General features: G+C 34.1%; 1 protein-coding gene across 1 annotated transcript; it reads right to left on the bottom strand.

The window, feature by feature from the left end:
- Window positions 1–277: 277 nt before the first annotated feature.
- LOC119835951 (ornithine decarboxylase 1-like) lies at window positions 278–6,254 on the bottom strand. The gene is made up of 9 exons (XM_038361084.1): window positions 6,077–6,254; window positions 4,731–4,848; window positions 4,368–4,499; window positions 3,771–3,891; window positions 2,828–3,001; window positions 2,251–2,382; window positions 1,657–1,758; window positions 1,277–1,503; window positions 278–419 (listed from the first exon to the last, which is right to left on the bottom strand). Exons 1-9 carry the CDS (start codon window positions 6,252–6,254, stop codon window positions 278–280), a joined length of 1,326 nt encoding a protein of 441 aa, XP_038217012.1.
- Between the last annotated feature and the right edge of the window lie 6,971 nt (window positions 6,255–13,225).

Here is a 13,225-nt window from a genome sequence, read left to right as displayed (position 1 = left end):
ATTATTGAATTAAGCCCATCCTATTATCCTACTAAAATTATAAATGCGAAAGTTTGTAAGGATGTGTGTGTGTGTTTGTTGCTCTTTCACGCAAAAACTGCTGAACCGATTGCAATGAAATTTGGCACGTAGATAACCGGACAACTGGAATAACATGAAGGCTACTTTTTATCCCGATAATCCAACGGGATACGGACTTACGCGGGTGAAACCGCGGGGCGCAGCTAGTAACTTATAAAAAAACGATGAAAATATAAAATTGTGGCGATATTTCAAATTAGGCATTTATTAGCACATTTGATTTTAAATGAATCTGTATATTGATTACTTTAGGGAGGTTAGAGGGCATCGGTTCTGTAATGTCTGGATTTTCGATGATATCCTCTGGATCGAAGACATCACTGCCTCTAATTTTTTTCCTGAAAATATAGTAAAGTATATATAAAATCAGAAATGCCATAAAAATCCGATCATCTCATAGAAGAAAAATTTTCAAATCCTACTAATATTATAATTGCGAAAGTTTGTAAGGATGTGTGTGTGTTTGTTGCTCTTTCACGCAAAAGCTACTGAACCGATTGCAATGAAATTTGGTACGTAGACAGCTGGACAGCTGGAATTACATATAGGCAACTTTTTATCCCGATATTCCTACGGGATACGGACTTACGCGGGGCGCTAGCTAGTATTTTCATATTAAACAGCTTATAAAATCAAACATTGGTATTTTTCATCTTACAGATAATTGTTTACGGAAGGTAATAAAAAAGTATGTATTAAAAGCAACGAGCTTTTTTCTGACTAGTAATAACATACAATAATTCTCATTTTCAAGCTATACATATAACCTCATGCATCAAATAAAATATAATAGTTTAAAAAAACTATAAAACACGCTTTAACAAAAATCATATTTTGCAAATTGAAAACTGGAATAATTTTATCAAATTAGTGTATTGTCATCGGTCCTCAATAAATCTACAAAGTTTGAACGAAATCTGGCCGTTTAAAGTGGGTCAAAATCGCGCCCAAAGAAGTCAGTTACAAACAAACAAACATACAAACAAACAAACATACAAACAAACAAACATACAGGTGAAGCTAATAAAAAGCGTGTAAAAAAATCTTAACATCACAGATTAGCAATCGCACAAAGCTGATATCATTGCTTCCCTGCGAACGGGGCGCATTTTATTTATACGAAAACGATACAGAAAGGATGCGAAAGAGTACGAAATTTTACGTACTAAACATGTATCTATTTATTCAAACTCACCACAGTTCCATAGATATAACTGGCCTAATCTGGGGTAGTTGAACACTGGCGAACATCGAACCGAAGACATAAGAATAGGCCCCTCGTATGGGGAAAACCAGCCAGTCCTGGGGCGTGCATTGGGGTAGATAGACCTTGATATCTGGCAAGACACGATCTGCTGAGTCTAAGCTATTACCCCATATGATGGTTTCGTACAGGTCTTCATGATTTTCATCTGTGTTCCTCTAGAATTGAAGTTTGAATAAAGTTAATTGTAAGTTTGTTTGGGCAATACTATACAGCTTTGTTTGTTTCTTATGTAAATAATCATCACATCAATTTCAATATTACGTCATACGAAACAATGTAAGTAAAAATTCAAGTCGTAATTCACTTACTTCTAATTTGCTGACCGTCTGCCATTTCTCAGTATATTGCAGTGAACCATATTTCCCATCGCTTATGTACAATATGTTAATTTTTTCACCATTCTTTTCAACCTTGAAATAGGTAAATATTAATAAGTTTCGTCAGTCAGCGGCTAACACAGCATAGTTCTTAGCGCTCCAAGGGTTTTCGCCTTTACTTTTTACCAACCGCTTATATATGCCAGTATAACCGATCCATTCAAAAATAAAATAACAGAAGATTTAATTCCTCATTGGAAATTTATTTACTTATTGCAAAAATCTAAAGTTTAATACAACTTACTACATTGCTATTACAAACGTGAAACAGTGTGACGATGCATGGGTGGTTTGGTCATCACGCCAAATTTTTTGATTGTATATGGATGGAGTAAAAGAGACTGATTGATTGCCTAGAGCTCCAATAAAAAATTTAGATTTTGAGGGGAGCTTTCAAGTTTCAATTAAAAAATTAATTTCTCAAATCATTGCTTCAATCAGTGAAGGGAATCTTAAGGAAACTGGCATATCAATGAATCAAAAGTTAGAAATTTTGGTAAAGGAAAGGCAGAATTTTTAACATACCCATCTAACTGCGTTAATACTGGTGTACAATACCATCGATGAGTCACTAATATACCTTCCTGGCTCAGCAATTATTTGAACGGTCTTATCCGGGAAATGTTCCTCTAATGCAATATTAATTAGACTCGACACCTGTAATATTAAACGTGAAATAAGGAGCGCTGTGCGATGTGAACATAATAGTTAGAAAAGATACGAATATTATTAACCTCGCAAGTTATGCACGTGCAAAGTTTTAGTCAGTTTATGTATTAAAAATTTAATCATACTTCTACATATAGACTATGGGTGACGGAATGATGAGATATTCTTTTTTCAAACAAACATACGATCAGAGGAATAGAGATAGAGAGGAATAGTCTGTAATATTAAGCTCCAAGGGCTTTTTAGCAAGGTACTCAGAGGTATTACCGTAATCCTGGTCTCTTCGGTGTTCCTATCAATCCTTTTTTTCATGACATATTTCTTAAAAAAGGTTTTGTTCTTCATGGGTGGTAAAAGATTCCTACTATCAGGCATTCCACCAGCTCTGACTAAAACAAACCATATGGAGCTATACAATGAAGACTCCACCCACCTCATCTATGTCCGTGTTCTTTTCACTAAGGAATCCACCACCTATATCGACTACGCTCATATGTCTGCCACTTTTTGCTTCAAAGTCAAACAGTGCTTTGGCCATGCGTAAGCCATTTACGTAACTATCGAATGAGAAACAGACACTGCCTACGTGGAAGGCGACACCAATCACCTAAAATATTATACATAAATTACAATCGTAATTAAGTAAGTCTTATTGAGACTGTTAAAACTTCCCTTAATATATCATTTATAAAATGAATTATTAGATCGGGTTTATCATGCTATTACGTTCTGTATGTATGAAAAGTTATAATTTCTTCTCAGTTCATCTCTGTTAAAACTGCTTTTCAAATTCATGTTAGATTTTCAGTTTCCAGTAAAGCCTTGTTTTATATATTGTTTCTTTGAGTTTAAATAAGATGAAAGATAGTGAATTCCTGTACCACCATGTATGTTATCTGTGATCTAAGAAATAATTCTCCGAATAGATGCTTGGAAGGGATTGAATCAGAAAATGTTTACAAGCTAACCATTAGTAACTGAAAAATGTGACCAGTGCTGAGAATTCCACTATCAATATCCAACCACAAGTGAATGATTACGGGCAGAGCCCGGGTAATAATTCACGTATATGCTATCCTATCTTTTAAGTCAGATCAAACTGCACTTGATGTGAAAATTTCATTTAAATCGGTTGAGTAGTTTACGAGTCCATCTATACAGATAACGTGACACGTAATTTATATAATAGATAAAGATGTATAATGCTTACAGATGAATTACAGATGTAATGTACAAAACTTGAAAAAAATAAATAAACACATTAATAAATACATTGTACGAAAATTATTGAGGTTTCCAGAACGTATTCAGGATAAGTGCTACTTAAGCCATATAGTTAATCTTAAATTAGTTCCACTTTCAAATGAGAAACCTACCTTAATTCCCAGGCTAGCGGCTTCATCCAAAAGATCTATTGCCTCCGTTTCATAATCGCATCCGAATTTGTCGCCTAAACGATACACGCTATTACTATCCACTTTTATTCTGATTAGAAGCCTGGAAATTCATGAATTGTGAAACCTCACGTCACTAAACGTGAAAGTATACAAGTTGGGATGTTATACAAAGAACAACTACATAGTTATGAGTTAAAACTTAAATGAAGCGTGCGTTTTATTAAGATTAAAACTAGATAGAGAACTGAACTAATAATAAATAGGTTAACTATCAAAGCATCTAGCCTTTTTGTTTGTATACAGATATATCACTAACAAATATATGTTTTAAATTAAAATATATTTACAGATTGTGTATTTAGCACGTTTCGTTATGAATGCAGTCTACTAGCATCTCGATCTTCCGTATAAGATCGCTGTGAAAAAGTAGAATAGGAATGCTATTGTGTTTCGTTGGACGAGTGGGGGTAACATCTCACCAGCCTAACCCTTCCGAGTCCATTCCTTTATCCTCTTTCCTCTTATCTCGTCGCATCGCATTGAGAGAGGCCCTATAGGCCTTAAAGATCTGCTTACCTTGCGTCAGGCCAATATTGTTTTATTTTCTTCAGTTCGAATGATGAATCGAAGGTAGAATAGAGAAGTCCAGATTTTTTGGCGTACGTCATCCATTGGGGAGGTTTCAGTGGTGATGCAAATATGATACTTCTAGAATATAAAATAAATACTTTAGTATTACGGTACTTAAATATCGAAGAGACAACTCGAATGAGACCCGCTTCTTTACGTAACGCGTTACAGTGCCAGTCTGGCTGACTTTTCTTTCTCTTGCGCATACGGCATTATCACTACTGTTGAAACAACAAACAGACGCAAAAAAATATCATTTTTTACGGATTTTTCTAACTGAATAATGTTATATCAAGTTTAATAACATACCGTGGATCCACTTGAAGCTTCAAGACTTTGTATATCTCACCCGGTGTAGCACAGTCAAATCCCAAACCGAGTGCTGCCACTAACTTCAGCAATGGAACGTTATCATTTGATTTAATTGCTGCAAACATAAATAAAAGTATATTATATTTATTCAAGTAAATTATATATAAACAAGTAAAAGTATATTGTATAGTAAACTATGTTCATATGTAGGAGTGTGGGAGTCGAGCACGCTTCGGCACGGATTGGGCCAGCTCGCACCGGGGAAGTCCCACACCCGCACAGAAAATCGGCGTGAAATTGCTTGCTATCGTTTTTCGTGCGGTAAGTGGGGGAGCCGGAGGCCTATTTCCTTCTCCTAGCCCTTCCCAATCCATTCCTTCTTTCCAGTCATCAATCCTTTCCATCAGTGACTTATCCCTTATCTCTTAAAAGCGGGCAGCGCGTTCGCAGAGGTCTGAGCCTCTGCGAATGTTCACGGGCGGTGGTGATCGTTTACCATCAGGCGAACCACCAGCTCAGTTGCAACTAATTAAAACCCAGAAAGCATCAAATCTTTACAGAATAATTATAATTTCTTCGTAATAAACTAATTTAAGACTAAATACACTAAAATAAATATGAATTCAATTAATTATAATTAATTTACTTATTTTAACAAAGATATGATGTAACATCATGATACCACCAATCAAAACATTTCCTAATTTAATTAATTTAACATACGAACAAAGGATGACATTGAAAAATTTTTAGAAATCTTTATGAATTATTAGAGTTACAAAATTTATTCAGTATAAACAATGACATATATTTAACTAGGCAGTCCGCCCCGGCTTCGCACATGGTACATGTATAGCTATAGCCTTCCTCGATAAATCTATCTAACGCTGAGAGAATTTTTCAAATCGGACCAGTAGTTCCTGAGATCAGTGCGTTCAAACGAATAAACTCTTCAGCTTTATCGTATTAGTATAGATTAGTATTATAAAGCATTACATACATATATATACAGCATAGCATACACACACATGTTTTCAAACAATTTTTTTATCCCTCGGTTATAATATGTATGAGCAATCTGATTATTTGCCTTAATATTATTATTTTTAATAAAATTATGCCTACAAGTAGAAGAAGAAGTTATTCTATGATACAAACCTGCAAAATTAACAATTTAAACTCGGATAAAACATATCAAATAGAAATTAAAAACGGATTGTAAACGTGATTTATTGATATTATTTTACTCGACGTTTCGAACACTTTACAGCGAGCGTGGTCACGCGGAGACCACGCTATAATTTCTAAATAATACTCGCGTAAAATCAAACATATGAAAATACCGTAAAATATTTGAACGCGAGGCATTTTTCGTTTGAAATATTCGATTCTTCGATAGGCATCATCCAAATCTTGGATGAAGAAGGCTTCTGTCTGGTGACCACCAGATATAATTCCTTTTGCGACGTCGTTGGCAGTAAGCCCATTGAGGACATATGTCTTGGCTATTTGTTTTGACATTTTCCAATATTTCAAAGATACTTCCAGTCGACTTAAAGAACGCACTAGTGTTTCTTCAATAATTCATTCCATATAGTCTTATTTAACGAATGTTGTTTCAATACAAAAGTAAATACGCTCTGAATTCAAATTATTGTTGCTAAAGTAATTAAAAACACGATAAGTATGCAAATAAACACCTTTATCTGTTGTCGTCGAAAATAATTTTAAAGTTAATTGTTTTTTTTGCACTTTAATATTGATATGTGAAAAACTGTCACGTGTAAAGGATTTTTGAAGCACCCGCTGTTTCCCGTGACTTCATCCGCCGTTTAATAAAGATCTGTGAACTATTATTTTAGCTTATTGATCTCATCGCCACTCATTTTATTATTTTGTAGTACTATTTAAAGAGCTGGAAGCTAGTTGTTGAGCTGGTTGTTCGCCTGATGCGATCACTACCGAATAATTACGCTGCGAATGCGCTGTCCGCTTTCAAGGAGAAAGGGATAAGGAAATCATTTACTGGAGAGAAGAAATGGAATGGGTAGGGAAAAGGACATGACGACGAAGACACGGGTCTACGGCTCCCCCACTCACGGTATGAAACTTAGAAGTATGGTACTATTTCACGCCGTTTTTCTGTGAGGGTGTGGTACATCCCGGTGCAAGCTAGCTGAATTTGTGCCGAAGCGTGCTCGACTACCAGATAAATAATTATACGTGAGTTTCACGAATTCACAAAATCATTTTCAACTTGACATGTAGGATTCGCGAATTTATACCACTTATGACCCTTGCAATTCGAGATATTTATCCCGTGGTACAAGATATGTACTTTTAGACTATTTATTTATTTAAATCTTTTGTTGTACTATCCGAAAAAAAATATTAAATATACATCCAAGACATTTACACAATTATTTTTAACAAAAAACTCTACCGTCCTCAAATTATCAAAATTAGATCAAACTAGCTGTACTCGCGGTTTTATCCACGCAAGTATGTATTCCATAGGAATATCGGGATAAAAATTTCCCATTTGTTATTCCAGTTGTCCAGCTATCTACATACCAAATTTCATTGCGATCGGTTCAATGGTTTTTGCGTAAAAGAGTAAAAAACATACATACACATACACGTACATCCATCCTCACACACTTTCGCCTTTATATTATTAGTAGGACTTAAATGTGGTGGCAGGCACTAAATAAAAAAGAATCTTAAAAATTGGTTCACTCACTTAAAAGTTGTGAGATAACAAACACAAACAAATACAATCGAATTTGACAACCTCCCCCTTTTTTAAGCTGGTTGAAAATGGTATAAAAGGCGGGGCTAGGATCGCCGTGCGCTTACAATATATTATTTTTACAGTTGTAAAAATTTTTTATTGTTTATATGTGTCGTGGGAACATTAACTATTCATTTATCCCGGAGTTGCTCGAGTCTACATGGCATGAAATAACACTATATAGTTAATGTTTATAGGTAAAGCTATGTAGGAGTAAGATACTTTATATCCAGTCAAATTCTATTGTGCCCAATCGTAAGAAACAAACAAACAACCAATCCTTCCTCTTTATATAACTGTTAGTTTATCTATCAGAAAATCGATCCATAGTTTTTCTATTTAACGTTCGCTTTTAATGAGTACTGTACAATTAATTTCTCGCTTTAATTATTTTATTTTAATTGTTTTTCCTAGTGTCTATAATATAACAAATGATAAAAATAACAAAGAGCCGTTTTGATAATAAAAGTTCAAGGTTAAACACTACACGTCATATTCATGTATAATTATATCGATTATTAAAAATGCATTTCTATAGATGAGGTTCTCAATGTCCCTGGATGAAACCACTCCCAAATCCTCAAATAAGACCAAATGACAACACAAAAACAATCGCACCAATTGGTTGGAAACCCACGGAGTTATAAATAAAAAACAATCGTCGATTTGATAACCTGCTTCGTTCTTATTTACGTTGGTTAAAAAGTCTATTCATGTTAAAAGCAATGTGTATTGTACCAAAAATCCAATAATTACCAATATTGAATAGTTATAGACAAAAATATAAATCAAATTTAAAGACAACAAATTCGGTTTTCCACGAAGGCTGGCTTGGCTAAAAGGTACATTTTAACTTTAAATCCCAATGCTTTTATCAATTTTATCAACATTTATTATTTTTTCCCAGAAATGCATTTTAAATTTCTTGTCTCGTTAAAGTTTCCTGTTAAATAGCGTTACCACGAATCTGCTAATGATCAGATGTACTGAGATTACATAAATTTTACTTTTAGACTGCCCTTTTTTCTATTAACTGTTTTATTAAGCGAATTTAATATTTGGTAACAAAAAAGACATGGATCTTTATGAATTAATTTATTTCTATAAAAAGGGTCAACGACCCAGAGGGGAAGTACCACTCCAAATTCTACAATACGATCAAATACTTACTTTTCCCTATTAAACACATAAAAAATCACGTCAACCAATTGAAAACCCAGAGAGATATTCCACTCTAACACAACCATAAAAACAGTCGAATTAAGAACCTCCTTCATATTAGAAATGTTCATTGAAAATATATCAAAATCTTCTAACTTGCACCGCAGCAATACCAAGATATATTTATTATAGGGTTTTTATTCAGAGTCAGGTAGTGATGACTGATTAGTATGAGGTGAAAACAGGGGTCGGGACGGTGGCTTAGGCGTCATTCTTCGATATTTCATATCGCCCAAATTCTCGTGAATGTAAGGAAGGGTAAAAATCGTAATATGTATGAATGAGGGTACAGTTTTGCGGATTAGATGGGACTGGAGGGAAAAATTATATGTAAAGTCGAACTCGAAATAAGTATTCATTTAGTTTACGGATTTTTTTCATGGCAATTATGTAAAAATAACAGAATATAGTCCATTGGTTATAACGATTAATCTTCTAAACAATAAACCATGAACAATAACTAATCGATAGTTTTTATTTAATTGTAAAATTAATTTATTATCGGGTAGCCCAGGCTATATTTTTACCCGTGTCAACGCAGGCGAAGTCGAAAAACCGAACTTACAAACAAACCATCAAAATTAACCCAACCGAGTCCATCGAATTTAAAACGTCATACATCGAACCCGAAACTTTCAAAGCAATATTCATAACCCATTCACATAAAGTAAACTATTCACGAGCCGATAAACCGCCGTTAAATATTCTAATTCAACCCTTATTATACAAAACAATAACGCGTGAATGGCACACTTTATTAACCCTTCATTACACGCCTCATTAATGCCACTTTATTGTAAATTGATAGATATTGGTTATTGCCAAATTATATTTGTGTGGAGGGTATATTTCTGGTAACAATTAAGTAATACAATTACAAATTTTCGATTAAAGTACAAAAAATATTTACTAAACACACTGTACCAGCCTTAGTGCCGTTGATATGTCAACTCGTCTATTATATACACAATATATATATTTTATTTATTTATTTATAAAAAATCACTTGCCAATATATGTTTACACATACAATATTGTTTTAATTTTTTATTATAATTTCTTTTTTATCTTTCCTTTATACCTCACTAGCAAACCCCGCGAACTCCGTTTCGCCACCAGATGGCTTCGTTTTTCCCGCTTTTCTGTTGAAATTTTTCCTGAATTTTCTTTGCTATAAACCTCACGGAGCCTGAGACCTTTCCAACGAATGCAAAAACGTGGAAATCGGTTCGTGCGTTCTGGAGTTATAGCGTCAGGAAGGAAAACCCGACTTATTTTTATATAGCAGATTATCCATTTAGTATATAAGTAGAATGTTTGATTATTTAAATATTTATTATATATATCAGCTATCAGCTTTCCCGTTAATTTGTAATCCTGTGCTTGTACATAAACCGTAACTCCAACCGTCGTGGTCGATGGGGATTCCTGAAAATCAGTGCTGTTAGTGGTCCGTTGAACACTACAGCTTTACACTGAGTAGTCCCTTTTGATGGTGGACATTACCACACAGTGCTTGTGTTATGTTTATTATTTAAGGCTAGAATTAGTTAGATTTAGTACTTAATTTGTTTATTATTTTGTTTGTTATTAGTTTTAGTCTATTAATATTTTTTTTTTGTTATTATTCATATTTGTTTTTTTTTTTTTTTCTTTCATTTTGTGTTTTTTCGTATTGTGTGGTTTGTCTGTACTCAATAAATGGTTTTATTATTATTATTATTATTATTAATATATTTTTGGTAGAACCCTTCCTACTAATATTATAAATGCGAAAGTTTGTAAGGATGTGTGCTTTTTGCTCTTTCACGTAAAAACTACTGAACCGATTGCAATGAAATTTGGTACGAAGACAGCTGGACAACTGGAATAACATAGAGGCAACTTTTTATCCCGATATTCTTACGGGATACGGACTTGCGCGGGTGAAACCGTGGGGCGCAGCCAGTCAATTATATGTGTAAACACACACACATCCTTACAAACCTTCGCATTCATAATACTAGTAGGATTAGTAGAATATTGATATTAATTAATAGTAGGAGTAGGATTACGGACTCAATAATCCAACAAGGATACTCATTAAATGTGTACATTTGTACGTTTTAAGTATAGTTGATGATAGTTAAAAAATCACACATTTTGAAACAATAGAAAAAATTTGGTCACGAGGCGGGTTTCGAACCCGGCTAGCCTCTCGGCCCATGATCCCGCCTCAGCAATCGAATTTCTTCTTCTTTTCTTTTTTATGTGCCTAACGAACACCCCACTACGCCATCTATTGAGATGATTAAGCACCATCTCAACCAATACGAAACATTATTTCAATGATTACAACATTGTATCGATGATGTATGAAAATCAGTTGATAGTTCTCCTATATGCGGTAATGTAACTAGATATACCTTGAGCAATTCTTCTGGCGAAGCTCACAATTCCGTGTTCTATACAAAATAGATGAACCCATTACATACGTTGGTATAGGCAGTACTCGACGGTTTCACGTACATAAAATCGGTCCGTGTTCTGTAAGCCAACTGCCTACTATAGCTCTATATTATTTGTATATAAGATTACGCTCTTAGTGTATTGGAACTAGGTAGGATTAGACAAGTGTATCTAAATGTTTTAGTAGAATAATTGGCCAAGTGCAAATCGATTCAAAACACTATGGTCTGTTGGAATATTGCTTACCTCCAATTTATGTCCGTGCCCACACTTGCTTAACCACGATTTATTATTATTTGTTGTTATGGTGGCAACAGAAACCATCTCTAAAGATCTCAACAGTTTCCTATGATGATTCATGAGATACAGCTTGGTGTCAGACAGACGGGTGGACGTACACACAGACAGAAAATGAAGTCTGTGTATGTAACCCTAAAACAAAAAATGTTTATCAATAATGTAAGACACATCCTTAAGATATGAATAGGTTAATTACGAACGATTAATTCTTATTAAAAAATAAATGTTCACTCACCTTCATAAAGCCTAGTTTCATCCATAAAAATGTCAATGGATAACCTTCAATAAAACTATATTTAAACTTTTATTCTTTCTAGCGACAGATCAATATGTCTATGAAATGTTTCGCTACCCCAAAACACATTAATATTTAATATTTATTGTATGAAATTATATTGAATGGCTCTCAAAGTTTTATAGGCCGGGATTGTTCCTTTAGAGGGCGCAAACTTGGAGCAGTTATGATTTGACGAAGGTCTGGCTGTCGCGGGCTCCAAGAACAAGCATATTTCTTTTTAATACCTGATACGAAAAGAAAGGTATTATACACACTCATGTGGTTACGGTAATGTGGTATGATGTGTCTCTTTGTAGCATCATAACTCCCGAACAGCTATTTCAATTGAGTTCTGTTTTGTAAAGACTTCTGTTATAGATATGTTTCATGAAATTCAGTTTAACCGTGTGAAGATTTTTAGCTGTTTTCTAATTGATGAGTGGATCTGACTAGCTTTCCTATTTCACAACTCCCTCAATATTAAGTGATAAGGTTTGACAAGTTGTATACGTCAAATTTCACATTCAAGAATGCCGACTATCTAGGGAAATGTTCAATTCAATCTTGCTATTCTACAAATATCAATAAATTCTGATATAATATTTCAATTCAAAAAATCAGAAACACGCATCCAAGTGTGAATTTATGATTCTAGCACCATGTAAACACTGAAGCGCTTACCGATTAAACAGTTATTCGATTTCAGAATCCAATCGCGATGCAGCCCAACGTTCATGTAACGCTTATCGTGGGATAATCGAATAATCGAATTAGCACGTCCTATCGAATCGGAGATAATCGTTTTGTCGGTGATTATTAATGTTTGTACGGTTTTGTTTGAGTGCAACAGATTAAATCGATTTTATCTCTGCATGTTAATATTTTGGATGCTTTTTTGTTTTGTTTGTCGAATGGTATGAGAAATTTTTGATCCAATGTTTTTATTATGTCATAGTGGGCAACTGAGCTGGTTGGTATGCAGGAACATATGCAGAAGTAGGACGATAAAAATCGTTACCTGCTATTACGGGGAAAACGGAAGGGTTAAGGAAGGGTTTAATGACGACAATAAAGGTGGTGAAAAAATGGACTAGGAAGGGTGACGAAAGGGACACGGGCCGGTCCGAAATTTGATTATTCTTTAATGGAACTATATCACGTTTTATAATTTTATGTATGTAATAATTATTCTAACGCAATTCATTTCATTATATATACCTTTCAGACTAACATACTTACAATTATTTAAAGATAAACTGATGAAACATCACTGAGTTTGGTAGTATGAATACTGTTTGATTTAAATTTATCTAGTCTTAATTTTTTATTTCACGAATTCAACACACAAGACGTATACACAAAATTATGAAAACGCGTTTTAGGTAAAATAATTAAATTAATTGTATGTGTGTGTGTGTGTGTGAGTGTGTAGTTATCACACATACCATGATA

This window comes from Zerene cesonia, chromosome 22 (genome assembly GCF_012273895.1).
Source record: "Zerene cesonia ecotype Mississippi chromosome 22, Zerene_cesonia_1.1, whole genome shotgun sequence".
NCBI classification, from domain to species: Eukaryota; Metazoa; Arthropoda; class Insecta; order Lepidoptera; family Pieridae; genus Zerene; species Zerene cesonia.
This window is presented reverse-complemented; position numbering and strand designations above follow the sequence as displayed.

Excerpts from the sequence above, each read along its gene's own strand:
- LOC119835951 (XM_038361084.1), bottom strand. The coding sequence starts at position 6,254 with ATGTCAAAACAAATAGCCAAGACATATGTCCTCAATGGGCTTACTGCC. Across the intron at positions 3,002-3,770 it reads CCGCTAGCCTGGGAATTAAG|GTGATTGGTGTCGCCTTCCA; the intron begins GTAGGTTTCTCA and ends ATAATATTTTAG. Across the intron at positions 1,504-1,656 it reads AGACGGTCAGCAAATTAGAA|AGGAACACAGATGAAAATCA; the intron begins GTAAGTGAATTA and ends CTTCAATTCTAG.